The following is a 19281-nucleotide window of genomic DNA, read 5'->3' on the forward strand; positions in this document are numbered from 1 at the left end:
ATTTTGTCTGCTTATTTAAAAACCAAAACATACTTTCAATAAAAGCTACTGCTTTAAATACATTTAATTCAAATTTATTAATCAGTATAAACACATTCAGTTACTTCATCAAATAGTGCTCTCTGCAGCTTTAAATTAATAGTGATTTGTAGACAGCACATGTTGTATTTTACCTTCCCTTAGAAGGCAAGAAAACAAACGTTCCCAATAGCATCTTATAATAATTTTTGTGTGTCATATTTTACTCTGTTAACATATATCATAACAGATTGATCGGGTAATAGTAATACAGTGCTCCAAATGAAATTATGTTGGCAAAATGCTTCCTGGTCCATTAACGGTATTTTCACTTTTACTTGGAGTTAACATCTAACTTAAATTTAATCCTGGATTTTCAACTGGTGTCTAATTTTAATGTATGGTCAGGTGCTGTGGTCCGAACAGTAATGGGGTCTGATAACATGTTATAAAACAAAGCTTTATTGAGGCAGTAGGAAAGAAGAGCAGCATCATGCCCATACAGCGACTCACCTAATTACCAGTAGCAATCATGAGATCATAAACAATGTTATGGCCCTTGCAAACTGCCAAGGACACTTGGTGTCCAGGTCATCTGGCAGCAACAGCCAATTGTGCAAATACCTTTTGCATGCAGGTAAGAGTCGGACTGCTCCTTGGCTCCAGTAATGGCAATGTGATTAGAGAAAATCCTACCTTACATCAATAATGTGGGCAGCATCCTGCCTACACTGCTGATGTCGGGCAGGGGACAGGGTGTTGGCAATCTGTCTACACTGCCAATACTGGTCAAGGGTAGGGTGTCTGGAGGCAGGGTGTCAGGTGTAAGAAAGCAGTTATTTGTGTGAATGTCTTTAGGTGCTCTGCAACAAAACGTTGCACTGATGTTGTGTGGATTGTGCAATTACTCTGTTTTGAAAATGATTTAAGGTTCTTGCTCAACTGAGGCAAGATAATTTAAGGTTTTGAGACAGCTGAAGACTCTCACGCGTGGTAGCAGCTGCAGAAGCAGCTAAAGTAGGGGCTTTTTGTATGTGAAATCCACTATTTTGAGCTCTTGTCCTTTTCTGATTGACTGTTTCAAACCCTTCTTTCTGCCTTCCTCATGGTCACTGTACCTCAGTTCCACTCATAATTCTCATTGACTCTTCTCTACAGTTTTCCCTTTTTCTCTCTATTTGACATAAACCTTCCCAGGAAAACCCAGTGAAGCAAACAATTGACCAAAAAAATTAATCCAACTAACATGCTTGCAGTCATCATATTGTTTATTCTGTATGTGCGTTATACATATCTCCCTGGAGCCTGATTGAGCTTGTGAACTCTGTGGGGTAGCACCTGGGCACTCTAGTTCTCTGAAGTTGCACAATGTCTAATACAGTAAGGTCAGATGTGGTTGTTCCTTGTACTCTATTACTCATGTTTATTTTATTGGTCTATCTTCCAGAAAAGCATCTAGTTTCAATCTCAAGACTTCTAGGGAGAGAATGCTATCTTGGTGATTTGTTTGAATAGTTGAAAGTGAAGAAAGTCTCATTTCTGATTTGAGTTCCTTTGTCTATTTTATAATACCCAGCTCTGATAAGATTTACTTGGTCCTGTCCTATTCTAGGGAAATTCTGACAACTGGCATGTAGTCAGTTTTCTTACTGCTATAACCTCCTACTCTGGAGTGGCTTTATTGCCTTTAAAAATCAGAACTGGAAGGAAAAATGCAGACTTTACTAATTAAGCAGAGTGCAGTGATTTGCATATAATAATGAGATACATGTCGTTGGGAGTATATTTTATTCTCTTTGCTACCCAGATGACTTTTGTCTCTTTCAGCAGTGCCATACTGGGCTGAGCTTTCCTTTGCTTACATTAACCTGCTGTTGAACAAATAATTGTGCCCATCTTAAAGTGTGCCCATTCTCTAGATGGCTGTGACTATTTTTCACTCCAAGTAAAAGAAGCATCCTAAACAGTATTATAATAAGGAAAAAAGAAATGGTTTATATTATAATTAGTTTGTTATACTTCTATATGAGGCAAATTGTTATCCAACCATAAACTTTACATTTTAAGAAGGGAGCAAGAGCTTCTCCAATTCTCCAGTAAAATTGGAATTAAGTCAAATTTTACATTATGGTGGAGACTTAGGCCAAATGCATGTTTGTCCCTGCTTGGACAAAATTTGTTCTTCCATAGTGCATCTGAAGAGGGTGAGAGAGATTTTATGGCTGCTAATGTAGCCTGGATGAATAATTACCTCTTACACATTCTCCAGAAAAATAAACAGTGGCCATAAGATCACTGTAAATGTCCTTTGAGACTTTGAAATTCCCATAACAGGTTTTTTTTTTTCTTTCTTACTGAGCCCAGTGAACATTTTCATGTTGATGGGTTTTAAAAATAATTAGGAAAGACTTTTCAGTCACTCTTACCCCTTTGTAAAGAGTCTCCTTGAAATAAAATGACTTTTCTGTTTTTCAGAGCCTTTTGAAGATTTTTCAGCATAATTCAGGCTGATAAGAATCTTTGCATCACCTATCTGGCAAGAGGGCAAGTGTTTCTTTGTCCAACACTAACCTTCCTTCTCTACTCATTATCTCTCATGAGGGCTCTTTTAATTGAAGTCATCCCTTCTGAAAGATATCTCCAACCCAGTTCGTTATTGATTTTGAAAGATCTGACCTGTTAAAATTTTCCTTGCCAATGATTAGCCTTCTTACTTGAAGGCGAATTAAAACAGAGAATGACATTTCTAATTTCCTAAGTGATATAGTCAAAGGAGCTGTGCTAAAATGGTATAATGTTAGCTCAGTCTTTTAAAAGGGTAAGATTTGTTATTTAGCTTGATGAGCCTTCTTGGGCTGTGCAAAAAATAGATCTTCACTCGGGTGCAGTTGTTTTCTGGAATGGCTTTTAACTGAACATTCTGATATTACAAAGAGACGCTCTCAGATTTGTCTCTCTTTCTTGAAGTTCTGTTGTAAAGTTACACCCAGGAATTCAGGTCTAATCAATCATTAGCAAAACTGAAGAATGTGAAGTTAAGTAAACTATTTAGCTACCTAGACATTTGATTGACCTGATATCACAGCATAATTTCAGCAGTTTTGATGAACTGGGCTCTGCAGACACTTTTTTTCAAATCAATTTTTCCTAATTCCAGCTGCAGTGTCTTCTTGATAAGCACTCAGTGTCCTAAAATTGCTACTAGTGTGACTGACTATAAAGGATCATGCCCCTGTTCGTATACATAGATGTCTCCCAATACTTATTTTCTCCTTTAAATCAAACTTGCACATGGACTGTTCCTTCACCATGTAGAAAACGAGCTTCATGTTTATCTAATATTTTGAAGTAGTGGGAGGAAGAATTTTAAGAATGAATATATGTATCTAAGTACACATTGTTCAATGATGCTTAAACAAGGAGATTTAACGCTTGTGGTAATCCATAAAGAGCGCATTATAAAGGCTTCTCAATGTATACTTTTGGGTCTTTTCTGCCATTCTTTATTTGTCATGTTTCTTTCTCTATTCAACTGGAGTTAATAATCATAAAAATATTTAGGAATTAATTTTTACTGTAGTTAATATGTAATGAAGTGTGAATACATGTTACACATTTTAAGTTTATGGGAATTATCTATTAATTAAATTTTTAAATTCTGTAGATGGGTTTCATAATAAATTGTTCTTCCTGTCAGTTTTCTGATACAGAATCTCTGGCATGGAATTAAATAGCTATTTCTAGAAAGGTACAGACTTTATACTAAATTCTATAGTTCATGAACCCAAACCCTTAACAAATAGCATTTCCTTACTGTCTACCTTCTGGATATATCTACTCATGAATACATGATGTCTTTTAGTCTTTATATAGTGATTTAAACTTTGGCATAGTAAAGTTTGGGAAACTGAGTTTCTGGAAAATACATAATCAAATACTTCCTTTGTGGCTTTTGTGTTTGATATTGATGTGTGTGTATTTCACAGAATGGGTGAGGTTGGAAGGGACCACTGGAGGTCATCTGGTTCAATCCCCCTGCTCAAGCAGGGCCACCTAGAGCCTGTTGCCCAGGATCGTGTCCAGATGGCTTTTGAATATCTCCAAGGATGGAGACTCCACATTGTCTCTGGGCAACCAGCTGCAGTGCTCAGTCACTCTCACAGTAAAAAAGTGTTTCCTGATGTTCAGACGAAACCTCCTGTGTTTCAGTTTGTGCCCATTGCCTCTGGTCCTGGCACAGGGCACCGCTGAAAAGAGCCTGGCTCTGTTGTCTTTGCACCCCCCCTTCAGGTATTGGTACACATGGATGAGATTCCCCCTAAGCCTTCTCTTATCTTCCCTTCTGTATTTAGACTAGATATGATATTCTGTCTGTGCTGCTTTGAGTTCATATTTTGTGGAAAAAAAAAATGTTTCCAAGTTTTATCTCAGAGGTTGATAAAATGATCCCTAAGTTTCTGCTGACAATGAGAATTTGGCGACAGTGAAGACCAGATTTATACCATTGTTTGTGAAGTATAATGGGTGCCTTTAAATAACCTGTAGTAATGTGAATTTTACTTTAGCATTTGCATGCCTTTCACAGAAGTATACTTGGTAGAGGAAGTACTATCTGGTTTATTATCTTTACTGGATGGGCTTTTAGAATTGTGGCTGGCTTTCTGAAAGACCAGAAATCAAAGGTTTATTTCTTTCTTTTCTTCACTTATTTTAATAGCAGTTACAAGTGACACCTTGCTCTGTCTTACCATGTTTTACTTTATGCTGAGCTCTCTCGAAGAATTTCTCTTTACTGTAGAGTGTTGGGTTTTTTCATCTGCACAAGAATTTTGTCAGACCTACATGTTGTTGGGATTTCTTTCAAAAAATTTCTAATTGCCTTTTTTCAAAAATTTAAACTAAAAGAATTTGCTTGGTAAATATCTGATTAATACTACGTGATGCATATTCTGTCATATTTTCCTTTCCAGAAGCTTTCGCAATGTCTGATGAAATCAAAGGCCTGAAGGCTGAGTGTGGACCTGTTTAGAGGAGAACAGAAAGGAAATCTGTCGTCTTTGAGGATAGGAAAATAGTAGTGACATAAAATCATTCTGGAGGTGTATTCAATGACATTGCTCGCTGCTGAAATTTGACACTTTAGCACAGTTTCCAACAAAGCAGCAAATTAACAGAAAAGACAAAAATTCATTTCTTGTGTTTGCCTTTCTGGAGAGGAACATGCAGTTTGCCCCGATACCATATTTGTTTCTCAACCCCATAGCTTTGCACATTTGAAGTCTTTGATGCCTTCTCCATCTCTCACTTTCTCTTAACTGAGAGGTTTGCCAACATAACAATCGAGTAAATGCTTCCAAATCTACAGAAGATCAAACGTGATACTAAAGAAAAAAAAAAGTTTTACCCACTATTTAGGGATTCTTCTGTCAAGATAAAAGAGTAAAAGAGGTGTCATTTTCTAATAGCATCTACTAAAAGATTCTGCTGTTACTTCTTATGAAATGACCTCTGAAGAAACTTTAGAAATCAAAGGTAGTACCTGCAATGGAAAGGTATGTGTTTTTTGTGCTACAACAGAAGACTAAGGCAGAGATTGGTCACTGTGTTCCTGTCTCTGTTTCTTTGATGGGTGAGAGGAATTTTAAGAAATCTCTTGGAGATTTCTGGATATGAGAGTATTCTTGTGATGGCCTCCTTAAAATACTTGTATACTTTTAAATTTTTGTAATAGTGATTCCTTGCATTTTTAATAGGACATCTTGGGTTGTTGTAATAGATTAGTGTGATAATACCACATCAAGTTCATGTATTTTTAAGCAGAAGTCACTGCTGCAATTAATGGGGAGTTCTGTTTAAAAGACAAAGTTATGATATGGTCTGAGATACTGAAATGACTACCTACATTAATATTTCATAGAAGTTACTACTTATTTCTAAACCAGAAATTAAAAAAAACCCCTATTTACACAGAAGGGTTTGTTAGAAATATTTCCAACATCACAAAAATAGACAAAAATGCTTATCTTAAGACAATTGTGCAACACATTTGCCAGATGGAAGTAAGTAATAGTGACTTTTTTGAATTAATTATCTCAGTTGTGTCTGGAATTAAAATGATTGATTACAGAGCACTCAGATGAAGACATTACTTATCTGGCATAGATTGCAGTGACAGGTTTCATAAGGTCCTGACAAGAATTCTTCAAAACTAATATAGATCTATTCTTGTCTGATACACAGCGGCACCTATATTTTGAGTACGTCCGCATGGCTTAGTTGGCTTTCCTTCCCGTAGTTTTAAGTACTATGTCTATATAATGAAAGCACCACAATTTTAGGGGAAAGTTGCCATTTAAAAATTGAAAATGGGTTTCACAAGAATTCAGCAAACTGTAGATGACAATGAATAATAAATGAACAGAGGATATGCTTGGGAGAATGTATCTCAGCAAGACATAAAGTCTTAGTGCACTTCAAAAGATTTATGACTGGATTGTTATTTTAGTCTAACACAATTTAAGTAATAAAATATTTAAAGGTAAATAAAAATAAATATATAAAATTGACCCTTTATGTAATGTTCTGTACTTAGAAGATGCAATTTTATGAAACTTTCTTTGCTCCAATGAATTAGAAGAAAACCAAAAGACAACAGATCCAGAACATTATCTAAGTGATATTCATTAAGTTCGGGTCTCCTATTTTATTTTATTCCATTAGTGGCAAAGAAAACAACTGTAAAGAATCCAGAGATATGAGAAACCTTCCTATTTGATCCTTGAATAACTATATTGGCTCTCTTGTGTCCAAGGAGGCAGAGGGAAGACGGATGAGAAGTATGCACACTGTGCTCTATGTGTAAGATTTCTGTCAAGAGTAAGAAAAAGCAGCAGCTTATCGTTTGGGCTTCTTGCTTTTTTATTAAAACACCTTTCAATGCAACTGGGATTTAGGGCAAAACTCAAAGGAAAGATATTGAGTAAACTCTGTGCTTCCAGGGAGGAAATGACAGAACATGTATTCCTACTGCTATTTACTTCTTGCACACCGGTTTTCATCAATACATCTAAATGGGCTTTAAAAATTCATATTGTTGTCCCTGCCTTACACAGAAGAAGCTGAAGCGCAAGGAGACAGAAATGGTGTACGTACATCATCCTGCAGGCTAGCAATAGGGCTGAGAGAACAATCTTTCTGACTTCATGCAACTAAATTGTAGTTTTTTCTTATAACCAACTTCCTGCTACATTGTCTGACTTTACATCTTGCAGGAAGTCTGACCCTCTAAAAAAGTCAGTGCATGAAGATACTACATTTAATTTCAGATGTCTGGTTTTAGTAGTCTAGTTGAAAAGCTGTAGCCAGTCTCTGAAAAGCTGTAGCAGTAAATTTATTCCTACCTCACTGAAGGAGGTTTTTGACTTTTTTGCCCTTAGCTAGTGTAAGCAGAGACTGGGATTACAAACCGCTGGGCTGGCACAAGTGTGATGGCCTGTGTTGACGGATGTACCCTGTGGTTGTGGCAGCCTCGCAACTAGCACTTCTGGCCATCAGCACCACAGCGGGAGGCTACGATGAGCAAGGGAAAGAAATAAAAGGGCAGAAAATGAGACAGAAGCAAAAAAATAAAAGCATTCTCTTGGTCTTGATGCTAACTGAAACAGAAATATTTTGTCTTCTCTTTTTAATATATCAGCCTGCATGTACTAAAGAAAATCACGTTTAACAAACTGAATTGAAAAATTATTCATGCTAGAAGTGAAAGTGATCTGATTTAAAGTCCCTGTGACCTGTTCAATATGGCTGATTACCATGAGACTTCACAAAAATAAAATCTCCTAATAGTACCAAGAAATTGGAGCTGCAACACATGCTGATGCCCGGGTGTCATGACAAGGCTAACGGTGTTTTTTCAATTGATCTAATCGGGGTTCACTCTGATGAAAAATGAAAGGCAAGCCTTAGCTGGGTGAATTAGTCCAAAAATCTGCATTTCCATGTATAGTCACTGAGAATAGCACTAGCAATGAGATTTTCAGGTTAAGTGAGATGTTGTCTTAGCAGTATTTCAGTTAAAATTTGCTTTGAGATTTGTGAGTAAATTGAATATAAAATGCCAACAAGGAGAAAACAGTGAATCTTTGTTCAAAACCAAGAGGAAAACCTCATCTTAATCTATACAAATCAAATCCTTCTCTTTAATAGGCAGTGGATCCTGAATTGGTTTTCTCAATAATCTATTTCTTAAAATCAGATTCTGATGCAGAGCGAGCTGTAAAAATCTACAGGGGCACAGATAAGAATAATCTGTTGCTCATATAACTGTTGAGCTTTAATTGTAAAATGTTGATATTTATTCATGATTACAGTCTGTATAATTATTGGAGGTAACTTGATTTCACAGATTCACTCATAATCGGCTCTGCTGTTCATGGGAGTGGTTTTTGGTTTCTTTTTTTCCTTGCCCACTGCATAAGAAAAAATAGGTTCATGCCATGTGTTTTCTATCATTACATTTCTGGTAGCCTTGCACAGAAAAAAAGAACAGCAAATTTAGGAGTTTCTAACATGATTTCTAAAACTGATCTTCTTTAGAAGGCAGTTGAAGAGCATATGGATGTTTTTTATCTGATGTCCATGTATAAGTGTTAATTATATTAGAAGGGTTGTACTAATATGTCTGCTATGGTGTGTGAGCTGGAAATAATGGGAAGCTGGGAGGGTACCAGGGAAGGCATCATATATGCTTACCGTATGGATATATTCTTCAAGCCTCTGTTCTTTGTTGATGTAAGAGATGGGTCGCGGGGTAGGTAGGTCTTTGGTCTGACTCAGTATAGCTGTGTCAGGCAGGAGTTGCAGAGCAGCTTTCAACTGTTAGTAATCAGAAAAAACCAAAACAGATGTTGTAGGAGAGATACAAGCAAAGGTTAATAAAGCCTTTCATCCAACTTACAAAGCCTGCGATGGTGTTTGCTATGTATGGAAATCATCATTTTGTCAGAAGAGTGTTATCTGGCTTTTCAGACTAGAGAGAGAACATAAGGAGAGGAGAATGAGGAATACATTAGTATGGATTAACACCACCTCTAATGAAACTAAGAAATGTCCATGAACCAGCTTTATACATAAACAGACTGTGGGCTAGAAGAAACTGTATTCAGTATCTTACAATATCAGAAGTATTTATTACAACATGACTACAGGCTCAAAGCAATGTAATTGCTTTGTAGAACATAGAAGCTCTATTTCTCTTTAAAGCATGCTGCTTCAATTAAGTATTCCTTTCCTGTATTCATTCAATATTCATTTTGGCTGTTACTGCTATACTATGTGAAGGAAAAATGAATAGTTAAAGGAACTCATGTTAAAAAAAAAAAAAAAGGTTTGGAGGAAGAACTGTTTTAAACAGAATAATCTTTTGAGAATTAGCTTAAGTTTATAATAAGCCTAAAGGAAAGGATTTCATTACAGGTTATGACAACAACACAAAGCCAGATAGTTCTGCACTGTGAGCTGTCAGCCTTTCATGTTTGCGTATGTGCTAGCATATACTTCAGATAATCATGTTGCACTACTACTGTGAGCTAGAGGCTCTCGATAGCTTCAGCATAGATAGCGATTTTCAGGGTGTTACGCTGCTGTACATTCAAATTACTTTGGGAAGAAGTGTGGTATGAAAAGTATGAGCTCTGATGCAGTTTATTTAATAATTTGAATCCACACAGCCAGAGCAACAAAATAAATATTAAACCGTGATAAATATAAGGAGGTGGTTGGGTTTTCTTCTTCTTTTTCTTCTTCTTTTTTTTGGGGGGGGGGGGGGCGGGGGTGTGTTTCCTTTTAAGTGTTGAATTAGATTTTCAGACCTGGCTGTCTGGGGGATGAAGAAGTAGCATTATATTAAATAAAGGAGAAAAATTTTGAGACCATTTTGTTTATTTGGGGGTTTTTTTGGTACTATGGAAATAGATAGTTTTTACCCTTTCCATGTTTATAACAGATGAAAAAAATTTCCATATATATTATAAATGTCACAGTGTTAAGGCAGAAAAAACACAAAGCAGACAAAAAAACCCTTTACCAAGTGAAATGTGGTGTTAAAACTAAAATGAATTATGGCAAAGGAGTAGGCCACTGCATCAACACTGGGAAAGCATGTTAAATTCAAAATTTTTTCTTATGGAGTACACAACCTTGGTTTAGACACACCAGTTTTCTAATATACAAAAGGAGTACTTGGTGGAGGAAAATGAGTAAAATTTGGTTCCAGTAATTTGTGAGGGTCTAGTATGAAAATGGTCAGTTAGGGAAACACTGAATAAGCGTTATGCTTTTTGTAATGTTGATGTCAGAATTTAAACTGGTGAGGTTACTCTTAGTTTTATTTCATGTGTGTTACATTCATAATTTTAAGAGAAATTTGAAAACAGATGGATAATGTTAATTACCATGCCATTAGTAGTATCAAGAACATGTGTGAATGTATTTTCCCAATGGATATAAATAGGGGAAAAAATAAAAGAGCCCAGACTTATAAAGTGCCTTAATAATTATGTGCACAGCTAGAAAGATATCTAAGTGGCTGATTTTTGTATACTTTCAAATTTGTCTTTATCTCATTGTTTGAAAGCGTGCCCTGGAAAGTTGGGGAAACAATGTGAAATTTATAGATTAGATTAATCTACATCACTGTTTTTTATTGTTAATTCTTATATTTCCTTGTTAATTTGAGAAATGTGAACTTGTTCTTCAGATTCTGAAATTATTTGAACTGCAGTGTGGCTTACACTCTCCCTTATACTCTCAGGAATTAAAAAAATTAACCTAGGAGTCAAATAATTTGGAGGCATATTTGATATTCCATTATCTTCCTCTGAATCACAGGTGTTATGTTTTATTATGTTGAGAATCCTTTCCTTTTTTATCTCTCTTCCATATCCTGAATCCATTTTCTTTGATGCAGACACTGCCTTGCATGTTCTTTTCAACCTCTGAAAGAGGAGCTGAGAAAGACAAAAGCATTAAATAGAAATAACAGTCAAGGTGATCCATAGCACTCCTGGAGGGGAGAGTTCACTGGCAAACAGAGCAGGCGGCAAGTCATACAGCACCCAGGGAGTCCTGCCACGGGTGGGAATGATGCAAAAATAAAGGTTTTGTCTATCAATGATCTTCTGCTGTCTTGGCACTCCCGATAGTATAAATTACAGAATCTGTCTCTTCAAATGCACCCAGCTTGTCGTGTTGGCAGCGTCTCAGATTCTATATTAAAAAAAAAAAAAGCAATCAATAATTTATCTAGAATTTTGGCGTTTTGCTGTATTACTTCTTCCCAGTGTAATATGCAACGTGTCTGTACCAGTGAGACTCAGTTTCCTGTTTAGACTTTCTCAGTTAGCTACTGCCTGTGATAAAAATACTTTGTTTTTCCTTTGCTTTACACAATTACGGCAGCAAATATAGATAATATAGGTATACAGTACTGTCGTGGTTTAACCCCAGCCAGCAATTAAACACCACGCAGCCGCTCACTCACTCCCACCCACCCAGTGGGATGGGGGAGAAAATCAGGAAAAGAAGCAAAACCCGTGGGTTCAGATAAGAACTTAATAGAACAGAAAAAGAAGAAACTAATAATGATAATGATAACAATAATAAAATGACAACAGAAATAATGAAAGGATTGGAATGTACAAATGATGCGCAGTGCAATTGCTCACCACCCGCCGACCGACACCCCACCAGTCCCCGAGCGGCGAAATCCCTGCCCCCACTTCCCCGTTCCTATACTAGATGGGACGTCACATGGTATGGAATACACCGTTGGCCAGTTTGGGTCAGGTGCCCTGGCTGTGTCCTGTGCCAACTTCTTGTGCCCCTCCAGCTTTCTCGCTGGCTGGGCATGAGAAGCTGAAAAATCCTTGACATTAGTCTAAACACTACTGAGCAACAACTGAAAACATCAGTGTTATCAACATTCTTCACATACTGAACTCAAAACATAGCACTGTACCAGCTACTAGGAAGACAGTTAACTCTATCCCAGCTGAAACCAGGACAAGTACCAAGTTATAGACATGCTTATTGTATTTTAGTTTAGCCAAGCGGATCCGCAAGTGATTTGGCGGCAGCTCCGAGGCTGTTATATTCTCGGTGGCCTGCTGTTCATCCTGCTCCTTGACCGGCTCTGCTATCAGGAGCTGCAGTTTGCATTCACTGTTATCTCCTTCAAAGACTTCTTGATCTGTGTCTTTTTGACCTCTCTCCAGATTTACTGCTTAGGCTTGAACTGTACCTTGTAATACTGGTGTCCTTCTGACTCTCAGCCCTGTATCACCCAGTTAACCTTCATGGCCCTCATCACAACCATCTCATAATACAAAGAAATTTGAGGTCTCCAATATTGGGTAATGCTGGCTTGTTTCTGAACTTAGGAAAAGTAGATTTCTGCTAAACAGTCTCTCAGTATTCTCTTTAAATACAATCCTCTCAAAATAATGAAAACTAAGCTGCTCATTGTCTTGTGCAGTCCGTGTCTCTCACTCTGGTATTAAACTGTTAATGCTACTTACAAGCACCAAACCAGTAACACAAAATGGGTCAAAACCAGTTCTCATTGAAAGTACAGCAAAATTCAGAAGAAATCAGTGGTGCAACCCTCATTTATTAATAATGGGAGTAACATCTTGCTCAATGTTTTAAGAGATGTTTTGAGGTTTATGTTTGGGGATAGTAGGAGGCTTGTTTTGTCTATTTTTTTGTATTTGCATGTGGAGAAAAGCTCAAGGGATTCTCACCTAGACTTATTTGCCCTGGATTAAAGTTCAAAATAAGTTTTTTCTTCTTCAAATAGTGATAATTTTTATACCTGAAACAATGTTAATATATAAGATATTAAATACTGCGGTAGCTTACTTTTGTTCTCAGTTAGCTGCAAAGCTATCAGTGCTTTAGTGGGGATTTTGTCTTGATTTTTTTACTCCATTGTGATCACTCCCTAAAATTTCAGAATAAACTTGCAGTAATGGTTAATTCACTTACTTTCCTGCTCCCTGATAAAAATAAATGTTAATCCTCCAGAAGCTTAGAGGGAATCTTAATATTGTATTTTACAGTAATCTCTTTAGAAGACAAAGAAGTACTAATGACATTTTAAACTCACTAAGACTTCAGTGACAACTCCCAACAGCAAAGAAGCAAGCTTCCTATTTATTTCTGTAACTGCCATTTCTAATACGCTGATTAAACAAAGAGCAGATAAATTATGGTATTTTCATGATACAAGTACAGCTCACTACAGGTAAACTATGACTCCCTCATCTAAATATGCTTAAAACAAAATCCTAAGAAAAAATGCTTTGCATTCACAGCAGCAGCTTTTTTTCCCCAGTGCAAAATGGTTTGAGTGCACATACATCCCGTTGCCCAGGCATAACTGGATCAGTGCACAGCAGGGAGAGCAGCGTGTCTGCGTGAAGACTGCTTCAGTGGGAAAGAGAGAACCTAAAGAATATTCATAAAGAGCAAATTAAAACATCATATGAGGCCTTGATTAGGCTTGACAGCTTTCCTAAAGACTTTCTGTTGTTGTTACTAGTGTTTAACATCAGCTGAGGATTTGTGAAAGAGCAGCCACCCCCCACCTCCTGCAGCCTTTAAGTGATGGTGGTGGGTGAGACTCTTTACACTGCATTCTGCTGATGTCTTTCATTGCCTAATTGCATATCTATGCTACACTAGTTTCTGCAAAATTAATTTTATCCCAGAATTTCACATTTACAAACGTTGTGGTAAATGTACTGCCCATAATAATGATATAATATAAAAAGCATGTTGCAGGTGATCTGTATGTGGTTTTCTCATACTTCTGAGGATCATTCAAAGCCTGTGCCTTCACTGTTTTTTCATCATGTATCTTCAGTGATGTCTTGACCAGCAAGCAAAGAAATACTGTAAGCATGTGCTGGGTGCTCTCTCTTCCATCTGTGGCAATGAGAAAAAAACCGCAGTGGATTAGGACTACTTTGGGATGCATTTCTTGTTATTTGGACAAAGTCACAAAGCCCCTTTACTCAGTTCAGAGACATTTCTTTTCCTGCTTTTCTGTGATTATTTTCAAATGAGAACCATGTCTGGCCTTGATGTTTGCAATGTGTTTGGGGCCACTTAATTTAGAAGCAAATCATTGTAGGTTCTTTTTATAATTGGTAGAGAGAGATGGGTACCTGTAAAGGGAGTTGCAGAGGAGCTGCTCTCTCTCTTTTTGTGAGGTCCATATAAAGAACATATGGCCGCAATGTTCCTCAGCAAGTGCTTGAGATTAACAACAGTGACTTTCCTACAAGAAAATGTGGATAACTTAACTGAAGATTTCAAAGCATTGTGCAGCTGAAAACTGATGAAATGTTGGTTAATGTGGATGCCAGAAATTGTTTTCAAAAGAAAAAAAAAATCTGGTATTTCTCTGAATAATTTTGGTCAAAGCAAGTTTCTGTTCATATTGCTAGAAATACTTTTTTTAAATTTTATTTTTTAAAAGTTAAAGAAAGTAACAACATAGCAATTCCTCTTCTTCTCCCAGAATAAGACAACTAGGTTAAAGCAAGCTGTTAAGATTGCCGAGATATTCATAGGTATTTTGAAATTAATTCATTGGAAGTTAGCTTAAAACTCTTATTCTAAAGAAGCACTGAGTATGGAAGTGTTAGGGGGTTTTGTCTGGTTTTTGTTTGTTTGTTTGTCCCCCCCTCCCCCATCTTCTATAACCCCCAAAGAGAAATGTGGCTAGTTGTGAAGAATGGTACCAGTTACGCTTTTTTGTTCCTAATTGGCGTTACATTTTTTGAAGATGTAGTTGGTGGAGCCATCTACAAAGATGGGGGAGATAGCATAGAAAAGAGAAAAAGTCTGAGAGTGTGGGGGGTATGGCAGGGAGTAGATGGCCAGACTGCAGGGGGAGAGGAATTTCTAGAGGTCAGAGAGCACAGGACAGTGTTTGCTGCCACTCAGAAAGTCACTGTATGGGAAGAAAGCACGGAGTCACCACGGAGGCTCAGCGGGCAAGGGAAGAATTGTGTATAACTCGCTTATTTTTTCATTTCTTGCTTTTGCTTTCAGTTTACATTCTTTAACACCTCCCCCCTCCACAAGTTTTAAGTTTCCGTGCAAATTAAATTTGGTTTGGTCAACTGTGGAAACCCTTTAGTCTTTTGAGGGAGCTCACTGAGGAGAAAGCCTAAATAGATCCCTGCCCCAAAGCTGTGGCTCAGTTTAGGGCCCTGTCATAGTCATATAAAGAAGCGTGCAGTAAAGTGAAAATTTAAGCTTTTGGTGTACTTTTAGCCTTGTACTCTAAACAGATTATTTTGTATTTAAACTTAAAACTCAACTTCATGTAGATAAGGGAGAGGGTCAGAAACATCCCTAATAGCTCTGTGTCAACAACTACGTGAACCTAGAGATGCTGAGTAGTAGTTTGCTCAAAGGTTCATGTAAATGTGGTTTGTCGGTACTCACTGGCAATGCTTTTATAAAATTGCATACTACTTCACAGCAAAAGCAAAATAATGCAGTTTAATACATGAGCCTGTCTGTGCACCTCATTGTTACTTTGGATCCAGTTCTAAAAATATTATTGCAATCTATTGAAAGAACTTATTTTGGCCAATTGTCACACTCATGTACAGATTTTTTTTCATATTTACATTGCCAAAGGCAGTAGTTAGTACATTGAGACTGACATTTTTATCATTCGTATTAGTATAAACATGTCAATGAATTGGATTGTGCTTGACATCTAAGTATCTTCAATTTTTAAGTACAATGTGATTTCTTGGATAATTGACGATTGGAAATTTGGTAGGATCCCAAATGAGCAAACTCTTCATCTGGAGTACGGTAAAGACCTGATCTTTAAAAAGAGGGATTTCTTCATTGAACACACAAAGTATACACAAGGTGCAGTGATCTGATAAGACAGAAATTTGTAGTTTGCAAGATGAACAATTTAGCTTTATTTCAATCATGACTATATCTGCTTTAGTTGGAGATTTTCTGCAGTCTATTCTTTTAAAGTTGGTGCGTGTTCCAAGTGGTGTTCTGGGGAAATGATATCTCTTAACTCAGTGTAAATACACCTAAATTAAATACAACAATGATTATGTCATTTGTGGAAGGCTGTTTAGAGATAACGTAGGGTAATCTTGATGAAATGGAAACTGAAATGTATTTGTATTTAACATACATTTATTTTTCTGGATAGCTAGCTAAAACTTGGAAACCATAATTCAAACTTAATCTGCAAAAAGTACAGATGAATTTCCATGGGCTGAATCAGTCTCTGCCAGCTGGCATTTGCTATAGAGTATTAATGCTTAGGATATTAGAACTGCAAACATATTGTTCAGCTGCAGTGTCTACTTAAAAAAGAGGCAATGAGGAGCAGAAGCTAAGTGTATAGCCTATCATCAGCCCATTCCCAAACTGCTACTGAAGTTAATGTTGGATGAACAGCTGAAAATTGTGTTGAAGTCAATTAGAGTTTTAAAGCTCCTGGGAATCAGTAATAAGATGTGACTTCATATTCCCTCCAGTCATTGAATAAGAAAGTGTTGTAAATAATTTGTACCTGCCATAGTTCATTTAACTTAGTCTTGTGCAGTACCAGAATTATTCTGTTAACCTGTTTTGGAAATAATGAAGGCTCAGCCCAGCATCTCCCATAACTTTACTCACACAAATAGTCTTGTTACTGGGGTCATTCAGGTGAATGAGGATTGTGTGGCCTGGCCCCTATTTCTTCATAGAACATGAGTACTCCACAGTCAGAGGAATTGTCTTCTGTGTGACCAACTGTCTGCAGATGGACATCTTTTCTTTGGGAAATTGTTGCAGATTTTTTCTGAACTGCTTTTTCTTCTCCTCTTTCATAGTAAGTCAGTGCACAGTGTGTATGAGGGGAGGTCTTAAAAACCTGAAAAATACAGGTTTTTTACGCTCTGATTTGTGGATTTTGTGAGTTGAACCAGGTGAATATTACAGTTTTTAACAATGGGAAAAGCAACCATATCAGCTTTCAAGGATATAGGTTTTTATTGGTTTCATTGACACTAATTATAACAACACGTCAAGTATTTACCACAGACCTTAGAGATTTAAAAAAAGCATTAACTTCTGTTCTTTGGAGAGTTACCAGCTGGTATGTCTCTGTCTTCAAGAACTTATTCCGTATAATCACTTCACAGATTGTGTGAAACAAACACACCTTAACTGGCTTTTAATTTTTATTTTAGTTATAATAAAGGAAAGAATAGAAGTGGCCTACCTGAAATTACTTCTGTTTTTCAAAATGTATTATGTTGTTATTCTCATTATTTAACACAATATGGAAGGAAGAGAATACGATATTAATTGGCATCAGGGTATAAAGAGTAGTGCAGTAGAAATGCGAAGCAAAACCCAAAACAGTCCAGAAAAGCGTATTCATGCAAGTGAGACAGAAGATTAGATCCATGTCTTGGCTGGGAGGACTTTGGCTCCTATCTTGCTAGTCGAAAATACATGATGACCTTGTGATTGCTCAGTTCTTAGTCCTCTAATGTGATTAATTCCTGTGTATGTTCTTGAAATTAAATATTTAATTTGCCTAGGACAAAAAGTGAGAGGTATTTGTAACCCTAAAAATAGGAGATGAAGAATAATCCCATACTTGTTTTGTGTTTTCCAAGTTTGAGTTTCTACAAGACTGAAATTCTTAGAGATGTAGGAAATACAAAATTGGTTCTGTGAGCTCGGTTTTCCTCTGCACCATGGCAGAGGAAAAATTAAGCATGCAATGTTAGCATCTTCTCTTGTTTTCCAGGTCCATGGGGGAGATGCATGGGAGATGAGTGCGGTCCAGGTGGCATCCAGACGCGAGCGGTGTGGTGCGCCCATGTGGAGGGCTGGACCACGCTGCCCACAAACTGCAAGCAGCTGGAGCGTCCAGACAACCAGCAGAGTTGTTTTCGGGTCTGCGACTGGCACAAGGAGCTATACGACTGGCAGATCGGCAGCTGGAACCAGTGCCGGCCTGTCCTCTCCCGCAGCCATGAGAAGCCCCTGGAGTGCCTCAGAGGGGAGGAAGGGATCCAGACAAGGGACATCACCTGTATCCAGAAGTCCAACGGAGTTCCGGCTGAGGATGTCATCTGTGAGTACTTTGAGCCAAAGCCCCGCCAGGAGCAGGCATGCCTCATCCCATGCCGGCAGGACTGCATTGTGGCCGAATTTGCCCCCTGGTCAGAGTGCTCCAAGACCTGCGGCAACGGGCTTCAGCATCGAACTCGGCATGTTGTGGCTCCACCGCAGTTTGGTGGGTCTGCTTGTCCTAACCTCACCGAGTTTCAGATCTGTCAGTCTAGCCCGTGCGCTGCTGAAGAAAGCCTGTATAGCCTAAATGTGGGACCCTGGAGTGCGTGCTCAGTGCCCCATTCGAGACAAATAAGGCAAGCGAGGAAACGAGGGAAGAGCAAAGACAAGGAAAAGGACAGGGAAAAGGCAGTTCGGGATCCTGAGGCTCGTGAGTTAATTAAGAAGAAGAGGAATCGAAACAGACAGAATAGACAGGAGAACAAATATTGGGACATACAAATTGGATACCAAACCAGGCAGGTCACATGTACTCACAGAAATGGGAAAACTGCCGCTCTGAGGTAATCACTATTTATTAATTTGCACATCTTTATTTTTGTCTGTTTAAAGTAAAGCATGCATAAGTGCACACTGGTATTATTTTACACAAGCCTGAATCTCAGTATGGGGCATACACTATTTACAATATGAACATCCCTCATCAAGTTCAAGATGTTTCTATAACATGAAACATTCAAACTTTGCTAGTGACCATGCTAAGCATCACATAAATATGCACTGTTAAACTATGCTAACTCCCTAGCCTCTGTTTGTCTAAGTAGATTTCCCCCAAAAGCCTGAAGGTATTTGTCCAATGTCTGCTCTGTTTCTGTGGGTTCAGGCAGGTTTTTGCTCTCTAACAAGCCATGCATGTTTGGAAGACATGATGTTGCTGTTTCTAAGGCTCTGGGCACAAAGACTAACAGGAAACTGGGCTGGGTCAGACTCACAATAAAAGTAGAAAACAAAGAGAAAGATGCTGCATGAGAAGGCAGTATCTATTCTTTCCAGTACCTTTTGTTTTGAAATAGAAGAGCATGAAATATTGTTTGCCCCTCTTGATTCCTATGGCAAAATTCCTGAAAGGAC

General features: G+C 37.7%; 1 protein-coding gene across 1 annotated transcript in view; it reads left to right on the forward strand.

Annotated features, from left to right (window-relative positions):
• The window catches only part of THSD7A (thrombospondin type 1 domain containing 7A), a 290245-nt gene that overhangs the window by 140495 nt on the left and 130469 nt on the right, over window positions 1-19281 (forward strand). The window contains exon 4 of the mRNA XM_052801303.1: window positions 17882-18713. Within this exon, the coding sequence (XP_052657263.1) occupies window positions 17882-18713 (832 nt within the window). The remainder of the gene's footprint in view (window positions 1-17881; window positions 18714-19281) is intronic.

Source organism: Harpia harpyja, chromosome 1 (genome assembly GCF_026419915.1).
Source record: "Harpia harpyja isolate bHarHar1 chromosome 1, bHarHar1 primary haplotype, whole genome shotgun sequence".
In the NCBI taxonomy this organism is placed as follows: domain Eukaryota; kingdom Metazoa; phylum Chordata; class Aves; order Accipitriformes; family Accipitridae; genus Harpia; species Harpia harpyja.